The 26,928-nt window shown below is 37.2% G+C and overlaps 1 protein-coding gene across 5 annotated transcripts in view; it reads right to left on the bottom strand.

Moving 5' to 3' along the window:
• Positions 1–26,928, bottom strand: part of LOC134810428 (uncharacterized) — a 71,901-nt gene that overhangs the window by 18,387 nt on the left and 26,586 nt on the right. For 2 of the 5 annotated variants that reach the window (XM_063814254.1, XM_063814255.1), the window contains exons 10-12: positions 11,118–26,790; positions 2,566–2,658; positions 656–972 (exon numbers count right to left, since the gene is read on the bottom strand). In XM_063814254.1, the coding sequence (XP_063670324.1) occupies positions 11,492–12,175 (684 nt within the window). In that variant the 5' untranslated portion in view covers positions 12,176–26,790 and the 3' untranslated portion in view covers positions 656–972; positions 2,566–2,658; positions 11,118–11,491. Of the gene's footprint in view, positions 1–655; positions 973–2,565; positions 7,773–11,117; positions 26,791–26,928 lie in introns of those variants that run through there. The other 3 variants (XM_063814256.1, XM_063814257.1, XM_063814258.1) reach the window with 2 other exon arrangements.

Genomic DNA, 26,928 nt, shown 5'->3' with positions numbered 1-26,928 from the left:
TGGCTGAAAGTTCTCTAGACTTTTGTAAGACAATAATCCGCATGTTCAAAAATTCCATGCATGCTAAGCAAGCTACAATGGAGATAAACCTATACCTACGTATCTCCTAGAGTAATAGTAAACAATCAGGAAGGGAAAAATATCTCAATTAGCACTAGAAAAATCAAATTACCTTTAATCATATTGAAATCTGAAAGAATGAAAGGTAAAATAATAGTATTTGTTAAAAATAATAATGCCATTCTGAAATTCTCAAGCAAGAAAAATATTCATCAACCTATGGCTAAATAACATATTTAGAGACAAAAAACAAAACACCACCAGCAGAATTCCACTAAAGAAACTAAAGAGAAACTCTGAAAACATGCTTCAGAAAGGCTGAAGTTCTGAAATCAAAGAATGAACACAGAGCAAAATATATTGTAAACATACAGATAGATCTAAATAAAAAATCAGGTGTTGAAACAAAAAGATATTCAAAATTAGATAAGCACTGCAATATGTATGTTAGGAAGCAAATTATTAGGGCTGAAGTATTCAAAGACCCCTTAATTGTCCGACAAGAGCAGAAAGGTGAGTATGACTTTGCAACTCCTTTTTTTTTTTTTTTTTTTTTTTTTTTTTTTTTTTTTTTTTGAGAAGGAGTCTCACTCACTCTTTCGTCCAGGCTGGAGTGCAGTGGTGCCATCTCGGCTCACTGCAACCTCTGCCTCCCAGGTTCAAGCAATTCTCCTGCCTCAGCCTCCTGAGTAGCGGGGATTACAGCTGCGTGCCACCATGCCTGGCTGATTTCTGTATTTTTAGTAGTGACGGGGTTTCACCATGTTGGTCAGGCTAGTCTCCAGCTCCTGACCTCGTGATCCACACGCCTCGGCCTCCCGAAGTGTTGAGATTACAGGCGTGAGCCACGGCGCGCGACCGACTTTGGAACTTTAATAAATTCGCTGGACATTATGCATTTCTCTGTTGTATCTATGAAAACAATAAAAATAAGTCATAATTTAAAAACAAGAAGACAGAAACTAATAGGAGAAAATGAGACATTTTATATATATATATACGCAACAAATTAATAAAACAAATTAAGTATAAATGATCAAAGATTAACTTAAACCTAAGTACACGATGTTTCTGTTAAAATACAAAGATTGGCAAAATTAAAAAAATCCGTCTCTATCATAGTTACAAGAGAGGCAACTAATATATAAATTTACAGAAACTTTGAAATTCAAACAATACAGATACTGTGTATATATGATATACATACATACTACATGAATATAATTTTTTAAAAAGTTGCTATGCAGACAAAATAGAATGTAAGTTAGAAACATTTATTAAAAGAAGTTAGTCTAACCAGTGTGATAAAAGTTTTAAGTTATTAAGATGTGATGACTTAAATGTGCATTAGCCTGATACATATATACATAAATACACACACACCACACACTCTCTCACACACACACACACGTATTTAGAGAGTCAAATTATATAAAGCAAAAATATCAGAAAGTAAGTAGAAATGGATAAGCCCCCAAATCGTTATAGACATTTCAAACACACATCTTTCAGTAATAGATAAAAGAAAAAATTAAAAGAGTAAGTTTTAAAAGAAGCTAGTGGATTTTAAAAAGGGCAAATGTTTTATAAGGAACATGAATATTATAATTCATGTTATTTTCATGTTCATACAGAATACTTACAAAAATTAACATTTTCTAGACCATTACACAAATTCAAACAATTTTCACGGAAATAACGTGACACCGAATATATTTCCTAAACAAACAGCAATGAAGGTAGATATCAATACAAAAAAGAAAGCTAGAAACATAAGTCTAATAATATTGGTTGGAAGCTATTTTAATGAATATTGAAATATTTTAAAGGTCAATAGTCAATACAATGAACCAAACACTTCTGTAAGGCCACTAAGATGCAAATATAATGTGTAATGCCTCCTTTTATAAGGAGTAAATCTGTAACATCACCTGGGCTATTTGACAACTGCAAAGTGAATGTGAGAAGGAGAGAAACAGTGAGAGAGACAGAGAGAGAGAAAAACAGTAAAATAAACATAAAGAATGAAGGAAATATCCAGGCGCCATGGGTCACGCCTGTAATCCCAGCACTTTGGGAGGCTGAGGCAGGTGGATCACCTGAGGTCAGGAGTTCGAGACCAGCCTGGTCCAACATGGTGAAACCCATTCTCTACTAAATACACAAAAATTAGCCTGGCATGGTGGCATGCAGCTGTAATCCCAGCTACTCGGGAGGCTGAGGTGGGAGAATTGCTTGAACGTCGGGGGTGGAGGTTGTAGTGAGTAGAGATCATGCCACTGCACTCCAGCTTGGGCGACAGAGCAAGACTCCATCTCAAAAAAAAAAAAAAAAAAAAAAAAAGAGGAGGAACCGGTACATGAAAAAGCAGAATTAAAGCCACGGAGTATATATTGAAAAATGCAAAAGCTCACTTTTTCAGAAAAATATTAAAATATTAAATCTAACAAATATCTAGGTAGACTGATGGAGAAAAATACAGAAAATGCACAAAAAACCAATTACCTGGAATGCAAAGGTTCCAAAACGTCAGCAGTTGTAGATTTTAAATAAGCAATGACTTTGAGTTCAACCATGATGGGGTATATTGAAAAGAATCTCTCAGAAAAAAAGAAAAAAAACTGTTATAAAGCTATGTACAAAATGTTAAGCACTATTAAAGTCTTCCAATTCTACCAGTTATGGAGTTATTTGTCTTGGACTAACTCTCCTGAAAAGAAAAAACAAAACAAAAAACAAAACAAAACCTAAAAACCGGGATAAAATAGCCTACCGTGGGCAATGGCAATGCAACCGAGCAGGTAGGACATGGGTGCTACATTCTCTTTGTCAGAACACAAAGCATTCATACACTCTTCTCACCCTCACTCTCACCTTTTAATCTTAGATCTACTATTAAAAGTATTCAACATTACTATCAATCCTTTGGTCAAAATTTCTTTACTCACATTTTGCTTGATGCACTTGGATAGACTGTTCAAGAAAGTGTGAGTAGTGAATTCCTCAAACTCTTGCATATTTAAAATTACATTTTTGAGCCTTGATGCTTGAAGTGTAGCTTGGGTAACGGGTGGGCTTTAAGCCAATTTTGGCATGCAAGGGGCTGAGTTTATTAGGCATCAGCACCTCTGAAAATCGTGGGGATGCAAGCTTAATTTCAACACTATTCTAAATACTTGAAAGATATTATATAATTCTTTAATAAACTCCTATGTCTACAAATGGTTCACATGAACTCAATATCCAAGATTAAACATCTATAAAATCAAGGCACTGTTATTTAGTGGAGACTTGCTGGCTATTCTATGAGAGGAGCTATTGTTATTGTAATCTCATCCTCTCATAAAAGTGTATCATATTACTCATAACCAGCCCTTCATATTCTATTCCTATTTTGGTATTTAAAAATAAGATATCTTTGAAACACTTGAATTCAAAGAGGGAATCTGAATAGTTTTTAAAATGTCAATGAAATGCCATTTCTTCATGCTTGAACAAATACAAATTGACTGAAGTGCTTCTCTTCAAACTTTCTGGAACATTTTTTATCTAAATTCTAGGAACAATCACAATAGGTTTTAACCACAAATGTGAGAATGTTCTAAACGTTAGGGTGGAAAATTTTTAAAATAATTTTATAGTAACTTTTTCATCATAGTGACAGTGTGCTAAATTTTTTTCAGTCAAATATTACTGTGGACATTTAAGTCAAGATTCTAAGAAGCTGTTCTACAGTCCAAAATTGTTCCATATACAATATTATATATATATTTGCATAAAAAATTAATATAAGTGAGCATGTTTCAAATAGTTGAGAGATTATTATATCAAAGATTCTTGATTATATAAAATGCCAATTACTTATGGGCACACATGCTTTTAATAATTACAAAGGCAGTTGTGGTTGATTCTACTCTTCCTACTGGCATTTATATGGACATAACATTTATATGGAAGAATATTTAGGCAAATTTATCCCTCATATGATCAGAAGAACAATGCAAGATAGTTTATATCTGAAAGGAAAAAATCTTTATATGGCTCTCAAAGCCTAAATCATTAACTACTTGGATAATAATTAGCATGAAAATACACAAACATGCCCTCTTCCTAGCAGTAAGTACACAGTGACAACAGAATCAAAGCATGTGGCTCCTCTTCTCTGCCCTTTCTAGATGGCACGATTCCTCATGAATCTAAGTGCAGTCATAGGGTGGATTAGGGTGACCTGCCATTTGTATGCAACTGATCTCTATTTTGGAAGCAATTAGTGTAAAAATATATTTTTAAAAGATAATTTCAAATTTCAGGGCAAACTAGCATGGTTTCACCCCTTTTCTTTGGAACATTTTTTCTAAGGTTGGAAAAGTAAGGCAGGCTTTAGTACGATTTTTAATAATAAGTTTTCAAAGTGATACGCAAAATGGTGGCGCCAACACATTTCAAGTCTGCTACATTTTGAACACACTTATTGGAGAAAAGACCTTCTCATCATTTTTCTCTTACAGGAAAGGAAATAACATGTACAGTTGACCCTTAAGCAACACGGAGGTTGGGGTGCTGGCCCCCCTGCACAGTAGAAAACCCACTATAACTTTGACTCCCCCAAAACTTTACTAATAGCCTACTCTAAGCCTTACAAGTAACACAAGCAGTCAATTAACACATATTTAATATATTTCTTATATACTGTATTCTTAACAAACATGCCAGAGAAAAGAAAAAGAAAATCATAAGGAAAATATATTTACTAGTTATTAAATGGAAGTAGATGATCAAACAGGTCTTCATCCTCATCCTTTTCATGGGCAGGGTGTGGAGAAGGATGTAGAATTGTTGGTTTTGCTAAGTGGACCTGCACAGTTCAAACCCCTGTGGTGCAAAGGCCAACTGTAAAGTCATTGAATAGCAATTTAGTTTTAGAAATTAACCTCACTAAAATACTCTTAGAAGGATGCCAAGAAAAAAAATGAATAAGTATTTTTGGTTCATCTATTTCATCATTTCATTTCATCCTTTCATTTCCTCTCATCATTTCATCTCAACATTTCATTTCATCATTTCACTTCATCTCATCATTTCATTTCATCTCATCATTTCATCTCATCATTTCATCTCATCATTTTATTTCATCTTTTCATCTCGTCATTTCATTTCATCATTGCATCTTTTCATCTCAATTCATTTATTTCATCAATTCATTTCATTTCACTTATTTCATCATTTCATCATTTAACTTCATTTCATCATTTAATATCATTTCATCATTTCATTTCATATCATTTCATCATTTCATCTTTCCATTTCATCATTTCATCATTTGACTTATCATTTCATTTCCTCATTTCATCATTTCATTTCATCCTTTCATCCTTTCATTTCATCATTTAATATCATTTCATTTCATATCATTTCATCATTTCATCTTTCCATTTCATCATTTCATCATTTGACTTATCATTTCCTCATTTCATCATTTCATTTCATCCTTTCATTTCATATCATTTCATCCTTTCATTATTTCATCATTTCATATCATTGCATTTCCTCATTTCATCATTTCACTTCATCTCATTTCATAATTTCATCTCATCATTTCATTTCATCTCATCATTTCATTTCATCTCATTTCATCTTTTCATCTCATTTCATCATTTCATCTTTTCATCTCATTTCATCAATTCATCATTTCATCATTTCATTATTTCATTAATCATTTCACTTCATTTCATTTCATATCATTTCATCATTTGATCTTTTCATTTCATCATTTCATTTCATTTCACTTCATCATTTCATTTCTTCATTTCATTTCCTCATTTCATTTCACCATTTCATCATTTCATTTCATCATTTCATCATTTCATCTCATCATTTCATTATTTCATCAACTCATTTCATTTCATTTATTTCATCATTTGACTTCATTTCATCATTTCATTATTTAATATCATTTCATTTCATTTCATATCATTTCATCATTTCATCTTTCCATTTCATCATTTCGTCATTTGACTTATTTCCTCATGTCATCATTTCATTTCATCCTTTCATCATTTCATCTCATCATTTCATCCTTTCATTTCATTATTTCATTTCATCATTTCATCTCATTATTGCATTTCCTCATTTCATCATTTCACTTCATCTCATTTCATAATTTCATCTCATGATTTCATCTCATCATTTCATTTCATCTCATTTCATCTTTTCATCTCATTTCATCATTTCATCTTTTCATCTCATCATTTCATTTCATCAATTCATCATTTCATCATTTCATTGATCATTTCACTTCATTTCATCATTTCATATCATTTCTTCATTTCATCATTTGATCTTTTCATTTCATTTCATCATTTCATTTCATTTCACTTCATTTCATTTCTACATTTCATTTCACCATTTCATCATTCCATTTCATCATTTCATCTCATCATTTCATTATTTTATTTCATCAACTCATTTCATTTCATTTATTTCATCATTTCATCATTTGACTTCATTTCATCATTTCATTATTTAATATCATTTCATCATTTCATTTCATTTCATATCATTTCATCATTTCATCTTTCCATTTCATCATTTCGTCATTTGACTTATTTCCTCATTTCATCATTTCATTTCATCCTTTCATCATTTCATCTCATCATTTCATCCTTTCATTTCATTCTTTCATCATTTCATCTCATCATTGCATTTCCTCATTTCACTTCATCTCATTTCATAATTTCATCTCATGATTTCATTTCATCTCATCATTTCATCTCATTTCATCTTTTCATCTCATTTCATCTTTTCATCTCATTTCATCAATTCATCATTTCATCATTTCATTATTTCATTAATCATTTCACTTCATTTCATCATTTCATATCATTTCTTCATTTGATCTTTTCATCATTTCATTTCATCATTTCACTTCATCATTTCATTTCTTCATTTCATTTCATTTCACCATTTCATCATTTCATTTCATCATTCCATTTCATCATTTCATCTCATTTCATCCTTTCATTTCATTATTTCATCTCATGATTTCATGTCATTTCATCTCATGATTTCATTTCATCTCATCATTTCATAGCATCTTTTCATCTCATTTCATTATTTCATTTCATTTCATCTTTTCATTTCATCATTTCATTTCATTTTGTCAATTCATTTCATTTCATCATTATTTCACTTCATTTCATCATTTCATATCATTTCTTCATTTCATCATTTCATCATTTCACTTCATTTCACCATTTCATCATTCCATTTCTCATTTCATCTTATCATTTCATCATTTCACTTCATCTCATCATTTCATCTCATGATTTCATTTCATCTTTTCATCTCATCATTTCATTTAATCATTTCGTTTCATTTCACCTTTTAATCTCGTCATTTCATCATTTCATGTCATCAATTCATCATTTCATCATTTCATTTCATTTCATCATTTCACTTCATCACTTCATTACATTTCATCTCATTTCATCTCATCATTTCATCTCATGATTTCATGTCATTTCATCTCATGATTTCATTTCATCTCATCATTTCATAGCATCTTTTCATCTCATTTCATTATTTCATTTCATTTCATCTTTTCATTTCATCATTCATTTCATTTCATTTTGTCAATTCATTTCATTTCATCATTATTTCACTTCATTTCATCATTTCATATCATTTCTTCATTTCATCATTTCACTTCATTTCACCATTTCATCATTCCATTTCTCATTTCATCTTATCATTTCATCATTTCACTTCATCTCATCATCATTTCATCTCATGATTTCATTTCATCTTTTCATCTCATCATTTCATTTAATCATTTCGTTTCATTTCACCTTTTAATCTCGTCATTTCATCATTTCATGTCATCAATTCATCATTTCATTTCATCATTTCACTTCATCACTTCATTACATTTCATCTCATTTCATATCATTTCATCATTTCCTCTTTTCATCAATTCATTTCATTGTTTCACTTCATCATTTCATTTCATCATTTCATATCATTTCATTTCATCATTTCATCTTTTCTTTTCATTTCATTATTTCACTTCATCAGTTCATTTCATCATTTCATTTCCTCATTTCATTTCACCATTTTGTTTCATCATTTCATTATTTCATTTCATCATTCAATTTCATCATTTCATTTCATCATTTCATCATTTCATTTCTTCATTTCATCATTTCATCATTTCGTTTCTTCATTTTATCATTTGATCATTTCATTTCATTTCAGTGATACATGTATTTAAGTGCTAATGTGATGCCCAGGAGACACCCTATTTCCCTTTGTAAAACACCTCCTTCAACAAAAGGCAACCTCTCATGGCTGGCTAAGTCTACAGGGATACCAGCCTCTCTTCAACCACCCAGTTTGATTTAGAACCTCAAACAGCACCTCAGTTTCATAAAAACCTGAAACATAAACACAACACTTGGTTGTAAGTGAGCCAACAGTTTCTTGTCTCTTTCTCTGCTCAAGGCTTAAGGCCGTGTCTCCCCAACTACGTTCAGTGGAAGAAAAGATCCCCTGGACAAATAAGTTTGAGAACTGTTGTTGCAGGACTTCTCGGAACCTTTAAAACACAAATCCTCATCCGCAGGGATCTTCAGGAGGGAGATGGCTGGTGCAGCACAACTTTCTTTCACAGGAGGATCTTGAAGAATACAGTATGAGATACAGAAAGGCTGCATTGAGTCTTTTTAAGGGCCCGGGCCTTGGTGCAGGTGGGGTAGGAGCTCTCCAGATAGCATCTAATGAGTAGGAACATTCAGGTGGCTTTTTTTTTTTTTCCTTATTGGCAAAACTGTGTGTGCACCATGAATGAAGCTGGTCTCCCTTATCCATATCAAAACTAAACCCAAATCAATTGGCTAAATTGGGACTCAACACCTCCAGGAGCCACGTGGAAGAAAGCCCCACCACACTTTAAAGTAGCTTACCTCATCATATTTGAGGAAAGCAAAACGCTTATGACCAGTATGCTGCTAATACAAGTCTACAGATAATGCTGTATGAAAAATTATTTTTCCCAATCATGGCTGGCATAGTCCACATTTCGCATTACACTTTCCCCCCCTTTTTTAAATTTTAAGCACAGGTCTTTTTCTCTTCTTTTTTTAAATTTTAATTTAATTATACAAGACGGAGTCTCAGTATGTTGCCCAGGCTGGTCTTGGACTCCTGAGCTCAAGTGATACATCCATCTCCGCCTCCCAAAGTGCTGGGATTACAGGCCTGAGACACTGTGCCCGGCCTTAAACACAAATCTTAATTCATTCTTACAACTATCCTGAGGTTAGAAAAATGGAAGGGGAAGAAAAATGGCAAGCAGGCAGGCTGACTTCGGCTTCATTATTGGAAGGACAGTTTGCTCGGTTAAAACACACTACTGCCCACAAAGGCCAAGACAACAGAAAAATACAGACTTATATAAATAGATTTTATATGTGACAGCAGTTTGAATGGAGACTTTTTCAATGCAAATGACAAACAGCTGTCCTTGGGAATAAATGACAACAAATTTTTTTATCTCAGCAGCTGTCCTGAGAGCACGTCTCTACATCTCTACCTGCATTCTGGAAACAGGGAGAAAGCCAAAACGGACGACAAGACACTAGATCAGCCGTGTCCAACCCTGTGACTACAAGGACTTTTCCGCCTATCTTTGGTGGTGGGTATCATCAAAATTCTGCACAAACCTTTTTTTTTTTTTAAGCTCATCAGCTGTTGTTAGCATTAGTGTATTTTATGTGTGGCCCAGGAGCATTCTTCTTCCAATGTGGGCCTGAGAAGCCAAAAGACTAGACACCTGTGCACTAAATCAAAAGGCTATTCCTTCTGGAAGCAATTGTAAAGAATTTCTCACATTATCTTGACATGAAAACCAATGGATAGTGGGACAGAATGCAAAATCTTCAAGAATTTTTGTTGTTGTTGTTGTTGTTTTTGAGTCAAGGTCTTGCTCTGTGGCCCAGGCTGGAGTACACTGGTGAGATCACAGCTCAGTGCAGGCTCAAGTGCTCCTCCCGCCTCAGCCGCAGTAGTAGCTGGGACTACAGATGCGCACAGCCACCCCTGGCTAATATTTTATCTTTTGTAGAGACGGGGTCTCACTGTATTGTCCAGGTTGGTCTCAAACTCCTTGACTCAAGGGATCCAGGACAGGATAACAGGTGTGAGCCACCACACCTGGCCATGTGCATGAACTTTTAAGACAAACACAAGGCCCCACAAAAGGTAAGGTTTTCCCACCTCATTTCCAGGGGATCTTTTGGTGCAAGGATGAGAAGCCCTTAAAAGTACACACACAACTCCAAAGATTCAAGACAGTTCATTCGGGCTGAGCCAGCCCACTGGGCAGACAGACCTTCAAGAAAGGCCCACGCATGACATACACCAGATGGCTCTCCAAGAATCTCTTCAGTCCTCAGGGTCCCTAAGGTACTGGACAGAGCTAGGAAAGCAAACCCATTTGCTTCTTCCTGCACGAAACCCCTTGAGGTCAAGACCCCACAATCAGACGAGGATGGAGTGGCTCACCCTCAGTCAACAGGCCAGATTCAAGGTGGTATAATGTCTTAACCAAGGGTGTGTGGGACTCCAGGTCTGACTCCCAACTCAGTTCTCCTTTAATAACCACACTTTGTTAATTCTCCTTAACAGGGGTTCCTGGCAAGTCAGTTCTCCCTCAGGCCTTTGGTTTCCTCACCTACAAGATGAGAGGGCTGGACCAGATGGAAATTCGGGGGGTAAGGGGATGTCCGCGCGCAGCCCACCCCCACACCCCCCTCCCCGCCCCACGGGACCCTAGAGCCTCCATCCCAGTTCCCACCAAGCACCCGCCCCACAAATCCTGCCCAAGGTGAGGGCTGGTCCTGGGTCCCTCGGCTGCCGCATCAGCGAGTGCAGGAGGGACGGGAAGCCTCCAAGGGCGCGACGCGGGCTCAAGGATGCAACTCGGCCAGGAGTGAACTGGGGCCTCAAGGGAGGTGTCCGGGCCGCTCCTCGAGCCCAGCCCGGGTCCCCAAACACCTTACCTCCAGGGTCCGTATCTCCTGCTCGGTGAGGTCGTTGGACACAGCGCACTTGGTGCGCAGCCCGCGCAGGCTGCCAATGGAGATGCCGATGACCTTCTGGAGCTGCCCGCACTGCTGCAGCCCCGGGCTGGTCACGGCCCCTGCGCCACCCTCAGCGGCCGCTGCATCACTCCCGCCACCGCCCTCCTTCTCTCCCATCGCCTCCGCGCGCAGGGCCGCTCTATGCAGGCCACAGCGGCCGAGGCAGGGAGCCCGGGGCTCCGGCACCTAGGCAAGGAACCCCCGAGCCGGGAGAGCTGGACCGGGAGCGCCCCTCGGCGCTGCCCTTGCCAGGACGCCAGTAGAGCTGGCAGCGGAGTCTGCCGCTCCCGCCCTCAGAGCCGCGGCGGCGGGAGCAGAAAGCCACGGCGGCGGGAGCAGAAAGCCACGGCGGCAAAAAGCCGCAAAAAGCCGCGGCGGCGGGGGGCAAAAAGCCGCGGCGGCGGGGGCAAAAAGCTGCGGCAGCAAAAAGCGGCGGCGGGGACAAAAAGCCGCGGCGGCGCAGGCAAAAACCTTAGGCGGCGGGGGCAAAAAGCCGCGGCGGAAGAAAGCCGCCGCGGCGGGGGGGGGACAAAAAGCAGTGGGAGCTGGGGCCAAAAAACCACAAAAAGCCGCGGCGGCGGGGAGCAAAAAGCCGCGGCCGCGAGGGCAAAAAGCCAGGGCGAGGGGCGCAAAAAGTCGCGGCAGCAAAAAGCCGCGGCGGCGGGGAGCCAAACGTAGAGGCGGCGGAGGCAAAAAGCTGCAAAAGCCGCGGTGTGGGGGCAAAAAGCCGCAGCGGGAGAAAGCCGCGGCTGCGGGGGCAAAAAGCCATGGCGGCGGGGGCAAAAAGCCATGGCGGCGGGGGCAAAATAGTGGAAATGGGGTAGAAGGCCGGCACGGCTTGGCATTGCTGGAGTGTGATGTGATAGGAAGTGCAGCCGAAGACAAAAATAGAAGTAGGCTTGATTCAGTGCAGCTAAGAACCCAGATGTTATCTTGAGGGTATTAACTAATACGCAGTTTAAATCCGAATGGCACATTCTGATTTGTTTTTTGTATGTTCACATTTGGCAGGCATAGATACTGTTTGAAGAGAGGAAAGTCAGTAGATAGAGGTAACAAACTTAAACATGTGCCAAGTCTAGAAACAAGAGAGTAGGGGAATAAAGACCTTTCAAAATAAAATGCAAGATTTGAAAACTGATTGGCTAGGGGATGAGGAAAAGGCAGGTCTTTAAGGTCAATCCCTGTTTTGCTTTAAGTTGTTAGGGGGTGGTTTTATCACAAATTGTAGAATATGTCATTTCAGTTTTGAACATCTTGAGTTAAATTGTCCTAACATATCTTATGAATTTGATTGTCTTCCCTGGGAAGCTGATATTTCAAAAACTTAAAGAGTATAGATTTCCAACTTGTATCCAATTTATAAAATTATCTCTAGGCTGCTGGTTTCAGGAGGTTGTTCATGAATATTCTATTTGCAGAGAATGTATTAGGAGTTAACAACAGCCTCAATATTTGTGGAGGACCAGTTAACTAAGCCACCTCTTAGTGTATTTAGTTGGGAAATCTTAGCTGAAGATATTGAGTAATGAACCGACAGTGACTAAAAAATTCAATATTTAAGTATATTTCATTGTAATTAATTTGAATTTAAGTACATATACAGCTAGTATTTACTACATTGAACAATGCAAATAAGAGGAAAAAATTAATAACCATCTCTAATACCACATGCCAAAATCCTCATAGATTTATTCTAGCTAAAGGAGTTTATCAGAAGCAGCAATTGAAAGTACCAACTAAACCAGCTGGGGTTAATTCACTGTCATTCTCTCAGAACCATCTCTTCTCTGAACAAAACAAGTCCAAGAGTTAATTGTGAATCTGCATTTTCCTTGCCTATTTTAAGGTTTGGATGTTGACACTAACTTGTGAAATCCCTCTTGTGGTGTGATATTTCGTTTTCCTTGCTTTTTGTTAGGACAAGAATGCTTCAGCTCTTAATTTAACATTATGTTTCTCCCTCCTAGGTTGAGTGAACTTAGAATGCATTCTCTGACATATCCAAGTTTTTGTTAATATGGATCTGGGGAAAAAAGCATACTTAATTAGCTAAGACTTCTTATTCTAGGCTTGACCCTGTGTTCGACATCTTTTGAATTTGTAGTTGCATAGGCTGCTCTCTGACACTGGTTAGTGATCTGGAAGCTATATTAACGTCAGGGGAGGTGGTGTATGAGCATTAGAGGTATCCTTGCAAGGAAAGACTTGTCTTATCTCAATACGTCTTTTTTTTGCACACAAGAAAGTCAATGTTTGAGTCTTCTAAAATCTTCCTATTTCCAAGTTGCAGAGTACCATTGATTCCTAAACAAAGACCTTATTTTTGACTCAGAGACATGGCAAGGTAGTGAATCACCATTACAATTTAACAATCTTCAAGATAAAATTATCTCTCTGATATTTAGATTTTGCCCGATTATTAAGATATTTGGGTGTTTCGTTAAGAATGGAAGACTCTAGTCTCTTGAGCAAAGACTATAAAGCCTTCAGATGATCATTTATAATTTTATGCTATTTTCTTTTACACCTTCAACACAGTTGGAAGCAGCAAATATTCCCTAGAGTTGTTGTGTTTTTTAAACCAAATGCATGGTTCAGTGGTAGAAAACTGGGCTGATCCAAGCTGTTCTCAGTAAACACTTCATTTCAGGTGACCTATTTCATGTGAAATAATCTCTAGATCCTGTCTTCAAAACTAACTAGATCAGATAACCTACCCTAGATTTTCCCCTTTTAGGGTCTGTTAGCTGCAGTCACTTTTGTGAAAATGATTGCAGTGAAAAGATAGAGTTGTAGATGGGGAAAATGTTTTGACTAATTTAAGCATAGTGGTATTTAATATGAGAATTTAAGTTACACACATTTAAAAATTACAATGGAGTCTCTTGGCTGAGCTTTAAAAAAAATAGTGTTTAGGCTAAAAAGGGAACTGCTACCTCTCCTAAAATCAGAAAGATGTTACAGTAATTCTCCATTCTCTAGAATTATCAGGAAGCACCTTTGTGATGATTTACTTTTGCTCTTGGGAGTGTGAGCCTGTGTAGTCGTAGAACCATCAATTAGAATGATGGCTTTCTGATCCCAGTCATTCATTCTGAAAACAATATTTTTCATAAAATTGAAAGTGAGAAGTTTTGATCTTGCCATTCCCAAGTAACTCTCTTAATAAGAGGCATCAGCATGCTTCAGTGACAGATGTCACCTTCCAGTGCTGAGAGTCATCTTTGAGTTCTCCATTTCACTCCCTTCACTCCAATTTAGCTGCAGTTCTCTTGGCCAGTCCTATGAAATACATCCTGGCCTAACGACTTCTCACCACTAATACCACTCATACTCACAGCATTCTCACCTAAGTCACTACCTTTTTTCTCTGGATTACAATAGCCTCCCAATTTATTTGCTCACATAACCTATTTATTCTACACAGTGCACCAGATACACCCCTTTGAAATGCAAACACAATCATGTTATTCTCTGGTGAAATTATCTCATATATTCCTATCGCATTTAAAATTAATTCAGAATCATCCCATGATTATCAAAACCCTACATGCTCTTCCACAACATGGTTTACTTCCAAGATATCTCTTCAACTTTTTTTTCACTGTACTGAATTGGTGACTAATACTCATATTTTTGTTTTTGCTCAAAAAGTCTTGACTTGTAAATTTTTCAGTTTCTCCTACAGGTAACTCTTTCCTCACAAGGTGAATTGCTTGCTTCCTTGAGTTCTGCTCTCAAAGATACCCTTCATTTTCTACCTAATAATAATAACTGTAATCACTCATTATTCCATTACTATGCTCTATAGTGTATACAATTTCTGCTCTTTGTCATGTCATTAACTAAATTATTTATTTGTTCCAGTAAGATATTCCATAAATATTGTACACATAAAAATTATGTTATTTTTATTGCTGTATGCTCAGCTGCCCAATAACAGTTTGAGGATTAACATATTTGTTAAATGCACAAATACATTCTTTCACAAATGTTAGTTGAATAATTTTATATTAAACTCCCTATATACGTACCATATGAATTAGATAGTTCAGAATAAACATTCCATTGGAAAAAACTAAACAATTTGTTATAAAACATCCTTAAAAGCATCAGAAAGTTAATACAGCAATGAAGAATTACAGGACCAAGTTAAGAATGGTATGGAAGCCTGTTTGTGAGGCTTATGTTTGGGTTATCTCTTTACTTAGAATGACTATAAATCTCAAAAGAGAACTAAAGGGAGAAATAACCATATCTACTAACATGGTAAGGGTATTTAAACATCTCTTAGTAATTGGGAAAGTTGAAAGAAAAGAAAAAAGAGAAAGGGAGAAAGAAACAGAGCGAAAGGGATAATGAGGGAGAGAAGAAGAGAAAGGAAGAGGAAGAAAAGTAAAGAGGAGGAGGAGGGGGAGGGAGGAAGAAAGAAAGGTGAAAAGAAAGAATGGTAAAGTTTCTAACAACATAATTTCTCCTAGAATATGAATGTTGCTCTATTTGATGGTGTCCCACAGATTCCTTAGTCTCTGCTCATTTTTTATTTTTTATTCTTTCCGTTTCTCAGAGTCAGTATTTTCCATTTTCTTATCTTCAAGTTCATGACTTCTTCTGTGTGTGCAAATATACTCTTAAATCCCTCTGTTGATTTTTTAATTTTTATCATTGTAGTTTTCCACTCAGGAATTTCTGTTATCTCTTTGTTGATATTCCTACTTTTTAATATTTTTTCTAATTCCTTTATTTCTCTGTTTATGTTTTCTTTTTGACATTTGAGTAGAATTAAGAGAGTTGTTTAAAAGTCTTTGTGTAGTAAGTTTGATGTCTGGGTTTCCTTAGAGATATTTTCTGTCAATTTATTTTGTTCCTTTGAATGAGCCATACTTTCCCATTCTTTGTATGCCTTGTAACTTTTTTTGAAAACCGGACATTATAATAATTATAATTACTATGTGGTTACTCTGTAAACCAGACCCCCCCCTACAAACACACTAATGTTTTGTGGTTCTAAATTTTATTTACTTATATTGTTAAAGTTTTTATTTTTAGTGAAATTTTCCAAAGTGATTTACAAAACTGTTTGCTTTATAAGGTGCGGTCACCAAAGTCTTTTTGTTTCCTTAACAAATGTTAAGCTAATGTTTTGACAGTGATTTTCTTGTATGTCAGGAACTAAGCAAACAGGCAAATACAACAAAAACAAAAAGAAAAACAAGTAATCATTAGCCAGCAAAATATGTCTCTAGGCCATGCAGACTGGCTTTGTGCTGGGTTCCTCAAAGCCGGCACAAAGTGTGTGTTCACTCTTGCACTGAGTGAAGTTCAAGTTCACTCTTGCACAGAGCTTGCACTGAGGGGAGGGATCGGCCAAGGTAAAAGTGTAGGCTCTTCTTATGACATTTGTCATCACGTGGCTTAACCTATGCATACATGTGACTTTCTAGACTCTCCCATGTACGTGAATGATTTCGAATGTCTTAGTTTTCCAAATACTCTTCTCCAACTTTTCTTCCTGTGCTGAAGGTGATCTACTATATGTGTAAACTCTAATTTTTGCCCTAAGCGTCTGTGGTTTGTTAGGTCTCCTTGCTGAGTTTCTTAATAATGTCCATTCCTTATCTGTTCTGTATTCTAGCAACACAGAAAAAAAAAAAAAAAGTCTTTCACTAGTCCTTCAGGTATCCCCCAGACCAGTCAGAACAGACACATCATAATTTGCGGGTAAGATCTTCTCTTGTTCCTTTGGGCGATGGACCAGGTTTCCTCACTGGGAACGTGGGCTTCTGACACTTCAGAACTGCCAATTTGCTGGGGCAAAGGCGAGTTAAAAATGTCATAAAGTTTTCAAGTTGTCTTTTTCTTGAGTCTGCTTTCACTTGGTTGTTGTAATCTTTTGACCATTTTCCAGAGTTTTGGCAAAGTTTATTCGGACAGTTTCTCTTAGTTGTGTGATGTTTCTGTGGGGAAATGAAAGATTGCAGCTGTCTCCACTGCCATTTTGCTGATGCTCCTCTTTTGTGATTTTTTGCTTCATGTTCTTATGCTTTGTTATTAGTTCATGTATTAGTTTTCTAGGGCTGCCATAACCAAGTAACACAAACTGGGTGCCTTGAACAACATAAATTTATTGCCTTATAGTCCTGGAAGCTAAAAGTGTGAGATTGAGGTGTCGGCAGGGATGGTCCCTTCAAGGGCTATGAGAGAAATTCTGTTCTATGCCTTGTTTCTAGCTTCTGGTGGTTTTGTGGCAGTCTTTGGCATTCCTTGGCTAACTTCTGCCCTCATAATCACATGGAACTCTCCCTGTGTGTATGTCTCCCTCTACTCAAATTTCTTCTTTTTATAAGGACATCAGTCATATTGAATTCAGGCCCATCTGATATTATCTTAACTTGATCACCTGCAAGGAACCTATTTCCTAATGAGGTCATATTCAGTGGTTAGGATTTCAGCATCTGTATAGAGGAAACAATTTAGCTCAAATCTGTGCATACATGATTGTAATAGCTATGTCTTCCTAAAGCGTTGACCCCCTTATTCCTACAATAAAAAATTTTAAAATCCTATTCACATTTTTAATAGTCTATATTGTGTTGTGAGTATAATGAGTTCAGTGTTTTTACGATTGCTCTTTGCATGATATTTTTTGTCATCTTTTTACTTTCAATCCATTAGTATCCTTGCATCTCAGCATATATTGGGATCACTTGTTTTAATCCAGTCTGACAATCTCTGCCTGTTGATTGGATTTTAATCTGCTCACATTTAATATTATAATTGGTATAATTCTATTTGTCTGCCATTTTACTATTTGTTTTGTATATTTCTCAAATATTTTTCTTTATTGCTTTATTTTGCAATGAATGAATATTTTCTAAAATAGGGAACTTTAGATTACTAATGAAATATTTTACTATATGTTTTTGAGAATTTTTGTTGTTGTTGTAAGTTTACCATGTAGGTATATGGAAAATTAATTACTCAAATCATCTTCCAATTTATACTAGTAAACTTTTAGTAATACATAGAAACATCATTCTTATTCAAATCTCTTTTATTTCCTCCATTTGAAAGTATTATCACTTTACACATTACATCTATTAAAGTTACAAAGCCAACAATACATTTTAGTAATTATGACTTTACCATCTAGAGTGATTATCTTATCACGATATATTTTTCTTCCAACTACCTCCTTTTTGATGTTACTGGGAAATATGTTATAGACATATTACATTTCTACATGTCAAATACTCAGCAATACATTATGCACATATTATTATTATTATCATTGAGACGGAGTCTCCCTCTGTCACCCAGGCTGGAGTGCAGTGGCACTCCAGTGCCAGTCCAGTGAGCTCCGCTCACTGCAAGCTGCATCCCCCGGCTTCATGCCATTCTTCTGCTTCAGCCTCCTGAGTAGCTGGGACTACAGGCGCCCGCCATCACGCCCAGCTAATTTTTTGTATTTTTAGTAGAGATGGGGTTTCACTGTGTTAGCCAGGATGGTCTCGATCTCCTGGCCTCGTAATACACCCGCCTCAGCCTCCCAAAGTGCTGAGATTACAGGCGTGAGCCATCGTACCCGGCCATTATACACATATTATTTTATAAACAATTTATGATAAAGAGAAAACATGCATTTCTACTGTCTTTTATAATGTTAATATTACCTATACCAGTGCTTTTTTAAAAATGTGGATTCAAATGACTGTCTTGTGTAACTTGCTTTTAGCCTTAGGAATTTATTTTAGTGTTTTTGTTTTTGTTTTTGTTTTGGTATGGTAGGTCTGGCAGCAACAACTTCAGTTAATATTTCTGTTTATCTGGCAAAGTCTTTGTGTTATCTTCATTTTTGAAAAATAATTGCTGGATAAGGAATTGGTGGCTGACAGTTTTTTTTCCTTTGCATCTTTTGAATATATTATTCTACTGCCTCTTGCCTTCCATTGTTTCTGTGAAGTCAGCTGTTAATCTTACAAAACATAGGTGCTCAAATAACAAACGTGCATGAATATTTACAGCAGTAATAATCATACAGTCAAAAAGTGGAAACAATCCATATGCTTGTTGACTCATAAATGGACACCCAATTTTTAGCTATAACAAAGAAAGAAGTACTTATACACGGTATAATGTGGGTAAAATTTGAAAGCATTAAGTGCACAAAAAGACAAATATTAACTGATTTTATTCACATGAAACATCAGGAATTGGCAAATCAATTGGGATATAAATCAGATGAGTGGTCATTAGGGCTCAGGGAAGCAGAATAGGGTGTAACAACTTTATGCATAATGGGTTTTTAGAAGGGACAGGATGAAATTGTCCTGGAACATTGTGAATATACTAAAAGCAACTGCATTGTGTGCTTTAAAATGGTTGTTATTAATTTTATATTATGTGATTTTTACCTTAAAAAACAAAAAAAAAATAGCCTCACTCTATACATAATAAACTCAAGATGTGTTACAAATTTATATGTGAAATCCAAAATACTATAATATTTAAGGAATAGCTCAGTAGAATAACACTAAAATTTAATGTAATGAAATATTACCTTAAAAAAGAAAAAAGCACAGTAATTAAAAAGGAAAATATAGTTAATCTTTTTTCTCTCCAATAAGCATGCCATTACCTGAGGAAAAAATCAAGCTGCAATTATGTAAACTACATTTTCTAAAACCATAAAGAAAATAAGAAATGAAAAGGGATTTGGGAAAAAAATCCAAAGGTACAGTCAACTATACAAAAAAAGCTTAGTCTCATTAATCATTATGAAAATGCAAATTGTAACTGAAATGAGATAAAACTACAATTCAAAGAGAAAGCCTAAAATTTCAACCCCCAAAAAATTCTGGGTTTTGGAGAGCTGGGATGGAATAGGGCTCCTAACCTTACAACAATGAAAGAACCCAACTAACTTCAAAGTCATGACTTTATTTTTATAGCAACCAGGTTGCCAAGAACTGAGTCAAAATGTGAGGGAAAACAAGCACCTGCAAGGAGAAAGAGGACAGATGCACTTACATAGGACAGATGCAAATAGACACCACTATGACAAGTAAAGCTGGAATAATCAATACATTCCTGAAGACAAAGTGGGGCCGGTCAGATTGGGAGACTGCTGACAGCTGTAGAAGTTGGGAAAGATCCATCATCTTGAAAACCTTTCCCCCCAAACCCACTGTGATCTCTCAAGCAATTGGTAAGGAATCCAAGAGAGTCTGTATATGATACAGATCAGGGAGAGCAGAACACTTGGGAGGTGACCAGGTCTTGGGGGCCGAGCCCTTATGAATGGGATTAGTGCCTTTATAAAAGAAGCTCAATGGAGTTCTTGTGTGCCTTCCAGTATGTGAGGACATAGAAAGAAGGCCCCATCTATGAACCACGAAATGGGCTCTCATCAACACTGAATTTGTGAGCATCTTGACCTGAGATCTTACAGCCTCAAGAAGTGTGAAAAAAGAAATATCTGTTGTTTTTTAGTCACCCAGTTCATGTTATTTTGTTATAAGAGTCCAAATAGACCAAGATATTCCACTTAATATATAGGGGAAGGCAACAAAAACTGCCACACTTAGAATACTCCTGATGCTGGGAGTATGAAAACAGGAAAAACAAAACTGCTCTTGAAGGTGAAGGAGGAATACCACTGAGCTCACCAACACAGCCAGGAAAAGAACAGAAGTGTGAGAAGGCTACATTCCTGGGACCCTGAGAAAAAGTACCTGCATAAGACTGAGATGAAATTACCTACCCTAGTTATAATTGAAATCCCAAAAAGAAAAGAGGAAAAAATAACGGAGCAAAGGAAATATTTTTCAAAATAACTGCCAAAAATATTCTAAAAGAAGTGACAGAAAATCAAACTTCAGATATAGGAAACTCAGAGAAGGTCAAATAGAACAAAAATAAGAATTACATCTTGAAAAATCTTTAAAAAATCAAGTCTAAATTTTATATCTTGCTCCAAATATATAGAGATATAAATAGGTTTTCATCAAGATATGGAGAAAGCCATATCATGGAAACACTAAAATAAAGCTGTGGAAAGACTACATTGATATTAGACACAACAGAGTTCAGAACAAGAAATAGTATCAGAGATGAGAGATAATAGATAATACAATAATCAATTCTCAAGAAGATGTAAACATCCTACTAATTAGGGTATGCAGCTAACAACAGAACCTCCAAATACATGAGGTAAAAGATGAAAGAAATCAAAGGTGAACTAGAAAAATCCAAAATTATATTTGCAGACTTCAACACTTTTGTCTTAGTAATGGACAGACTAGGCACAAACTCAGTAATCATATGGAAGATAAGAACAACAATATCACCAACAAGACATCCAATCTTCAAGGGCAGATACTCTTTCCTTTCAAGTGAAAAAAAAACAGTATGGCATATTCTCTAACAAACCCAGAATTTCTAATATTTGCGGTCTTCCTTCCTTCTTTCCATCTTCCTTTCTCTTCTCTTCCCTTCCCTTGCCTTCTTCCTTCCTTTCTTCTTTTCCTCTTTCTTTTCTTTTCCTTTTTCTTTTCCTCTTTCTTTTCTTTTTTCTCCTTCCTTCCTTTTCTCTTATTCTTCCTTCCCTCCTCCCTCCCTTCCTTCCTCCCTCCCTTCTTTTCTTCCTTCTTTTCTCTTATTCTTTCTCACTTCCTTGTTTTCTTTCCTTTTCTTTCCTCCCTCCTTTTATTCCTTCCTCGCTCCCTTCCTTTCCTCCTTTTTCCTTCCTTCCTTCTCCTCTTTATTTTCTTTGTTTCTTTGCCTTCCTCCCTTTTCCCACTCTCTTCCTCCTTTCCTTCCTCCCTTCCTTTCTTTCTCACTTTCTTTCTCTTCTTTCTTTTCTTGTGTTCTTGCTTTCTTTTTAGTTCCTTCCTGCCTTTCTCCCTTCCTCCTTCCCTCCCTTCCTTCTCTCATTTCCTCCTTCTTTTCTTTCTTCTTTCTTTCTTTCCTTCCTTCCTTTCTTTTCTTTTCTTTCTTTCTCTTTACTACAATTCATATTATTTAAAAAAAATTTAAGAGGGGGAGGCAGAAAAATAAAGAACACTTTAATCTGCAGGTAAATAGATTATGTCTGCTGCAGACAAAAGAATGGCCTCCCAAAAATGTTCATGTCCTAATTCCCAGAGTCTAACATACAAATATGTTAGGTTGCATGGCAGTGGGAAATTAGATTTCAAGTGAAATTAAGGTTGCAATAAAATGATGGAGAGATTATCTTAAATGGGTGGGATCAACGAAATCACAAGCTTCCTTATAAGTGAGAGAAGAAGGCAGAAGAAAGGCAACCATGGAGGTCGTAGCATGAGAAATTACTCAACATCACTGACTTTTAAGATACAAGAATGAGGACCCAGCGCAGTAGCTCATGCCTAATCCCAGCACTTTGGGAGGCCGGGGTGGGTGGATCACGAGGTCAGGAGATTGAGACCATCCTGGATAACATGGTGAAACCCCATCCCTACTAAAAATACAAAAAATTAACTGAACATGGTGGCACGTGCCTGTAGTCCAAGCTACTCAGGAAGCTGAGGCAGGAGAATCACTTGAGCCTGGGAGGCAGAGGTTGCAGTGAGCTGAGATCGTGCCACTGCACTCCAGCCTGGGTGACAGAAGGAGACTCCATCTCAAAAAAAAAAAAAAAATATATAAGAATGAAGTCATGTTCCAAGGAATAAAGGTGGCCTCTGGATGCTGAAAAATATCAAGTACATAGATTCTGCCACATAGCCCTCAGAAAGACTGCAGCCCTGCCCAAAACCTGATGTTAGCCCTGTGAGTCTCAGTTAAGGCTCTGACCTCCAGAACTGCAGGCTTAACAGTCAATTTATTGTAAGATATCAAGTTTGTGGTACTTTGTTACAGCAGCAAGAGGAAGTTTATATAGTAATTGTATCATGAAAATGAGAACCATAATTTACAACTGCTTTTAATACTGCACTTGGATGTTTGAAATCACGTACATGGAAATGATCTCTATCTGAATGAGGGAGGATAGCAAATTGATGCCAAAATAATGCAAATGCAAATCTTACACTCATTTCTATGTAGGTTTCATTTAATCTTTGAAATTAAAATGAAATTAAAAGATTATGATATTTTGATGAAATTAGACTAAAATGAACAATAACAAAATAAGAACTTACTTATATTCTTTATATGGTCAATAAAGAAGTGATAGTGGAAAAAAACAAGATCAAATGAAGGTGATGATTTAGGAAGTTGGAAAAATAGCTTAAACTACAAAATGGTATATAACTGGTGAACACTTAGACACACTGATTGATGAACTTCAGCTTTTGGCTTGGTGAGAGCATAAAATGAGAGCAGCTGAGGTTTGCAAATTTGTAATCTCCTTGTGGAAAAACAGGGGAAAACACATCTCAGCCTAATAAGATTTATCTACTAAAGAGTCAAGAATTGATCCATTTGTCCTTGTAATTCAAAAGCTAATGCAAATTCTGATTTGATGTATTGTGTGAACAACCATTGCTGATTATCATCGCATACCTGGCATTCTCTTTTATCTGATATCTAAAATACTTGGTAATTCCTGGACTTTCTCTTTTCAAACCCAGTACGGTTTAATTTCAATCTTAGAACAGTTGTCTTTGAGAAATTCTTCCCTCTACTGCATCTGTAAATGGCCACAGCATGGTTAATATATACTGTCGCCCCAGAGAACATTTGTTAAATTAAAACCAAAGTTTAAAGCAACAGCTTTAACTCACTGGTTTTACTAATGTTTTCCTCCCCAATAGCCACAACAATATTTATACCCTCACACCTTTTAACATAAAGCTTGGTGTTGTCTACTTTTCAGGTGCTGTCATCTATATGATCTCAGTATTTTAAAAATCAGCTTCCAGCCCATATGGTGGCTCATGCTTGTAATACCAGCAGTTGAAGAGGCTGAAATGAGAGGATTCTTTGCGCCCAGGAGTTCAAGAGCAACCTGGGCAACGTAGCAAGACCCAGTCTCTATCAAAAGTTAAAAAAAAAAAAGGTGGGCATGGTGATGTGCACCTGTTGTCCTAGCTATTTGTGAGGCCAAGGTGGAAGGATTGCTTGAGCTTGGGAGGTTGAGGCTGCAGTGAGCAGTGATTGCACCACTGCACTCCAGCCTGGGCAACAAAGCAAGACCCTATCTCAAAAAATATATATAATAAAAATAAAAATCAGCTCTCATTGATTTCTGCATAAATATGCACAGGTGATGTCCATATAGACATAAATAATAATATATCTGACAACGGGCCCATATGATCTTAAAATGTAAAATGCCTATCTGTGTAATTGACTGGTTAGTCTCATTAATGAATATAGATTCAATTCTACTTTCTTGTTCTAGATAAATTATATAATCTAGCTTTTCGTTTCACTTATTTACTGATAACAACATGAAGAATGACAAGATATCTATTTTGGAAAATTACTCTGGTAGGAGAAAAGATGAAACAATGATAGAATTGCACGGAAAACTAGAAAAGAAGTATGGTCTTCTGATATTCTATCACATCATATACTAAAGGCCTCATAAAACTCAGATATTTTATCTAAAAATGTTATTTTCATCTTAGGAATGATCAAAGCATGAGACTAGAATTGTATTACAATGTGCTTGTATCACAAGCACGTGCTAAAAAGGAGGGGAAAACATCATTACTGATATTTTAAATGTATGTTTTACTTTCCATCAACATGAACCTCAACTTGATATGATGCAGATTGAAGGAAATCACCCATAATTCCACATTAAGAAGGCCTGTGATATTTTATGGGAAAATAAATAGAGAAAATGCTAACAGAAACCCTATTAAGCATTAAGCTTTATGGAGCAAAGACAAATCCAGTGGTGAAAGATACACACTCGAGTTCTGTTTGTTGTCTTGGAACAATTCGGTTTAGAGGTGACTGGTGGGTGAGGAGAACATATGCGAGTTCACCAAACAGAAAAGCTGAATGAGGCAATGCCTCTTCCTGACCATATCTCTTACTCAGATAACTATATAATTTATTGTCCAGTAAAGGTTATATTTAAAAATCATATTAAAAGTCATGCAATGAAGTTGTCCAGGGAAATCAAGACTTAACAGTCTCACTCTGACAATAATGAATAGGGGGGTTCCCTGAAGATAGACTAGGACATGACCCCACACTGGCAGGTAGTAGTACCAGAAAAGAACCCATGGAAAATCTTTACCTTATGCTTGAGATAGGGACCAGGCTTAAGTGAAAGCCAGACACAAAATTCTATCTAAAATATATCCACAATCGACGAAAATATGTGGTGTACAGGCATAGAATGTCTTTACTGGATCATTGAAATAGTAAGATAAATTCAAATTTTTACATTGTTTTATTTTCCTCCAGTTAGGGCTTGAGGTTTGTCTCTGGAGAGTGACTGTCAATTGGAGCCCTGCCTTTCTGGGGTTCTGGGCAGGGGGTTGTGGATGCTTAACATGTGCCTCTCACAGGACACTTCCTTACCCCAGCAGTGGCCAGGTGTGCATCCCACGACCAGGCCTCCCTCTCACAGAACATCTGTTGAGACTAGGAGATGCCTGGTGACTGTTGCCTGACCTGTGTCCTGTGTATTTCTGACAAGAGCCACTCTCAGAGGCCCTGGCCAGGAGGAGAGTTAGGTTCCAGTATAGGTCAGATCAGACACATGGAGGCCACAGGACCAAACATGGGAAATCACAGAAGTGGTTTAATTACTCACAGATCCAGAGAGAAGAGGGTAGCTGAGAAGAGGGTTTAGCTGTGTCCCCAGCCAAATCTCATCTTGAATTCCCACATGTTGTGGGAGGGAACAGGTGGGAGGTAATTGAATCATGGGGGCAGGTCTTTCCCATGCTGTTCTTCTGATAGTGAATAAGTCTCACAAGATCTGATGGTTTTATAAAGGGGAGTTTCCCTGCACAAGCTCTCTCATCTTGTCTGCTGCCATGTGAGACTGCCTTTCACCTTCCACCATGATTATGAGGCCTACCCAGCCATGTGGAACTGTGCATCTATTAAACCTCTTTCTTCTGGAAATTACCCAGTCGGGCATGTCTTTACCAGCGGTGTGAAAATGGACAAATACAGTAGCACACCTCATAGGGCTGAACAAAACGGAGAAGATGAGTGGGGAGCAAGAGAGAGAAAAGGGGTCTGTGGGACTCCAGCCTTTATTGGGCCCAGAACAGTACCCAAATAAGTTTTCCACGGGGCTCTAGTCGGTGGGGTGAGTGCCAGCAGGCACATTTCTTGGCTTCCGCTGCAACTGAGCAGGTCACTCTGGCGTGTGGGGGCTGTCCAAGTGGGCTGTGAGGTCTGTGGGGTGAGTCATGCTGCAGATTGTATCCAACGGTTCCATAGCGGGTAGTCACCAGGGGGAGGCAACTGTGTAGGGTATCTGGGCCAGCCACACTGAGGAACTGTGAGGGTTAGAACTGGAAATTGTCAAGGGAATCTGAACCCAGCTACCATATGAGAGAGTTCAACTTACATTCAATGTGAATGCCATGGCAATATTAAAAGGTAAGAATTCGCTCCATACGTGCTTGAGGTAAATAGGAGAAACCTAGAATTTATGTAAACAGTGAGAAGATTAGATGCGTTTTCTGTCACATATTTTAATACTGGCAGCATATTATATATGTCAATCCATCAGGCATTCAGAATTACATGCTTATGAAAATTTTTTGCACCATCAGACAAA

This window comes from Pan troglodytes, chromosome 6 (assembly GCF_028858775.2).
Source record: "Pan troglodytes isolate AG18354 chromosome 6, NHGRI_mPanTro3-v2.0_pri, whole genome shotgun sequence".
NCBI classification, from domain to species: Eukaryota; Metazoa; Chordata; class Mammalia; order Primates; family Hominidae; genus Pan; species Pan troglodytes.
Note: the sequence above shows the minus strand (reverse complement) of the source record. Positions and strands in the feature narration are given on the sequence as shown.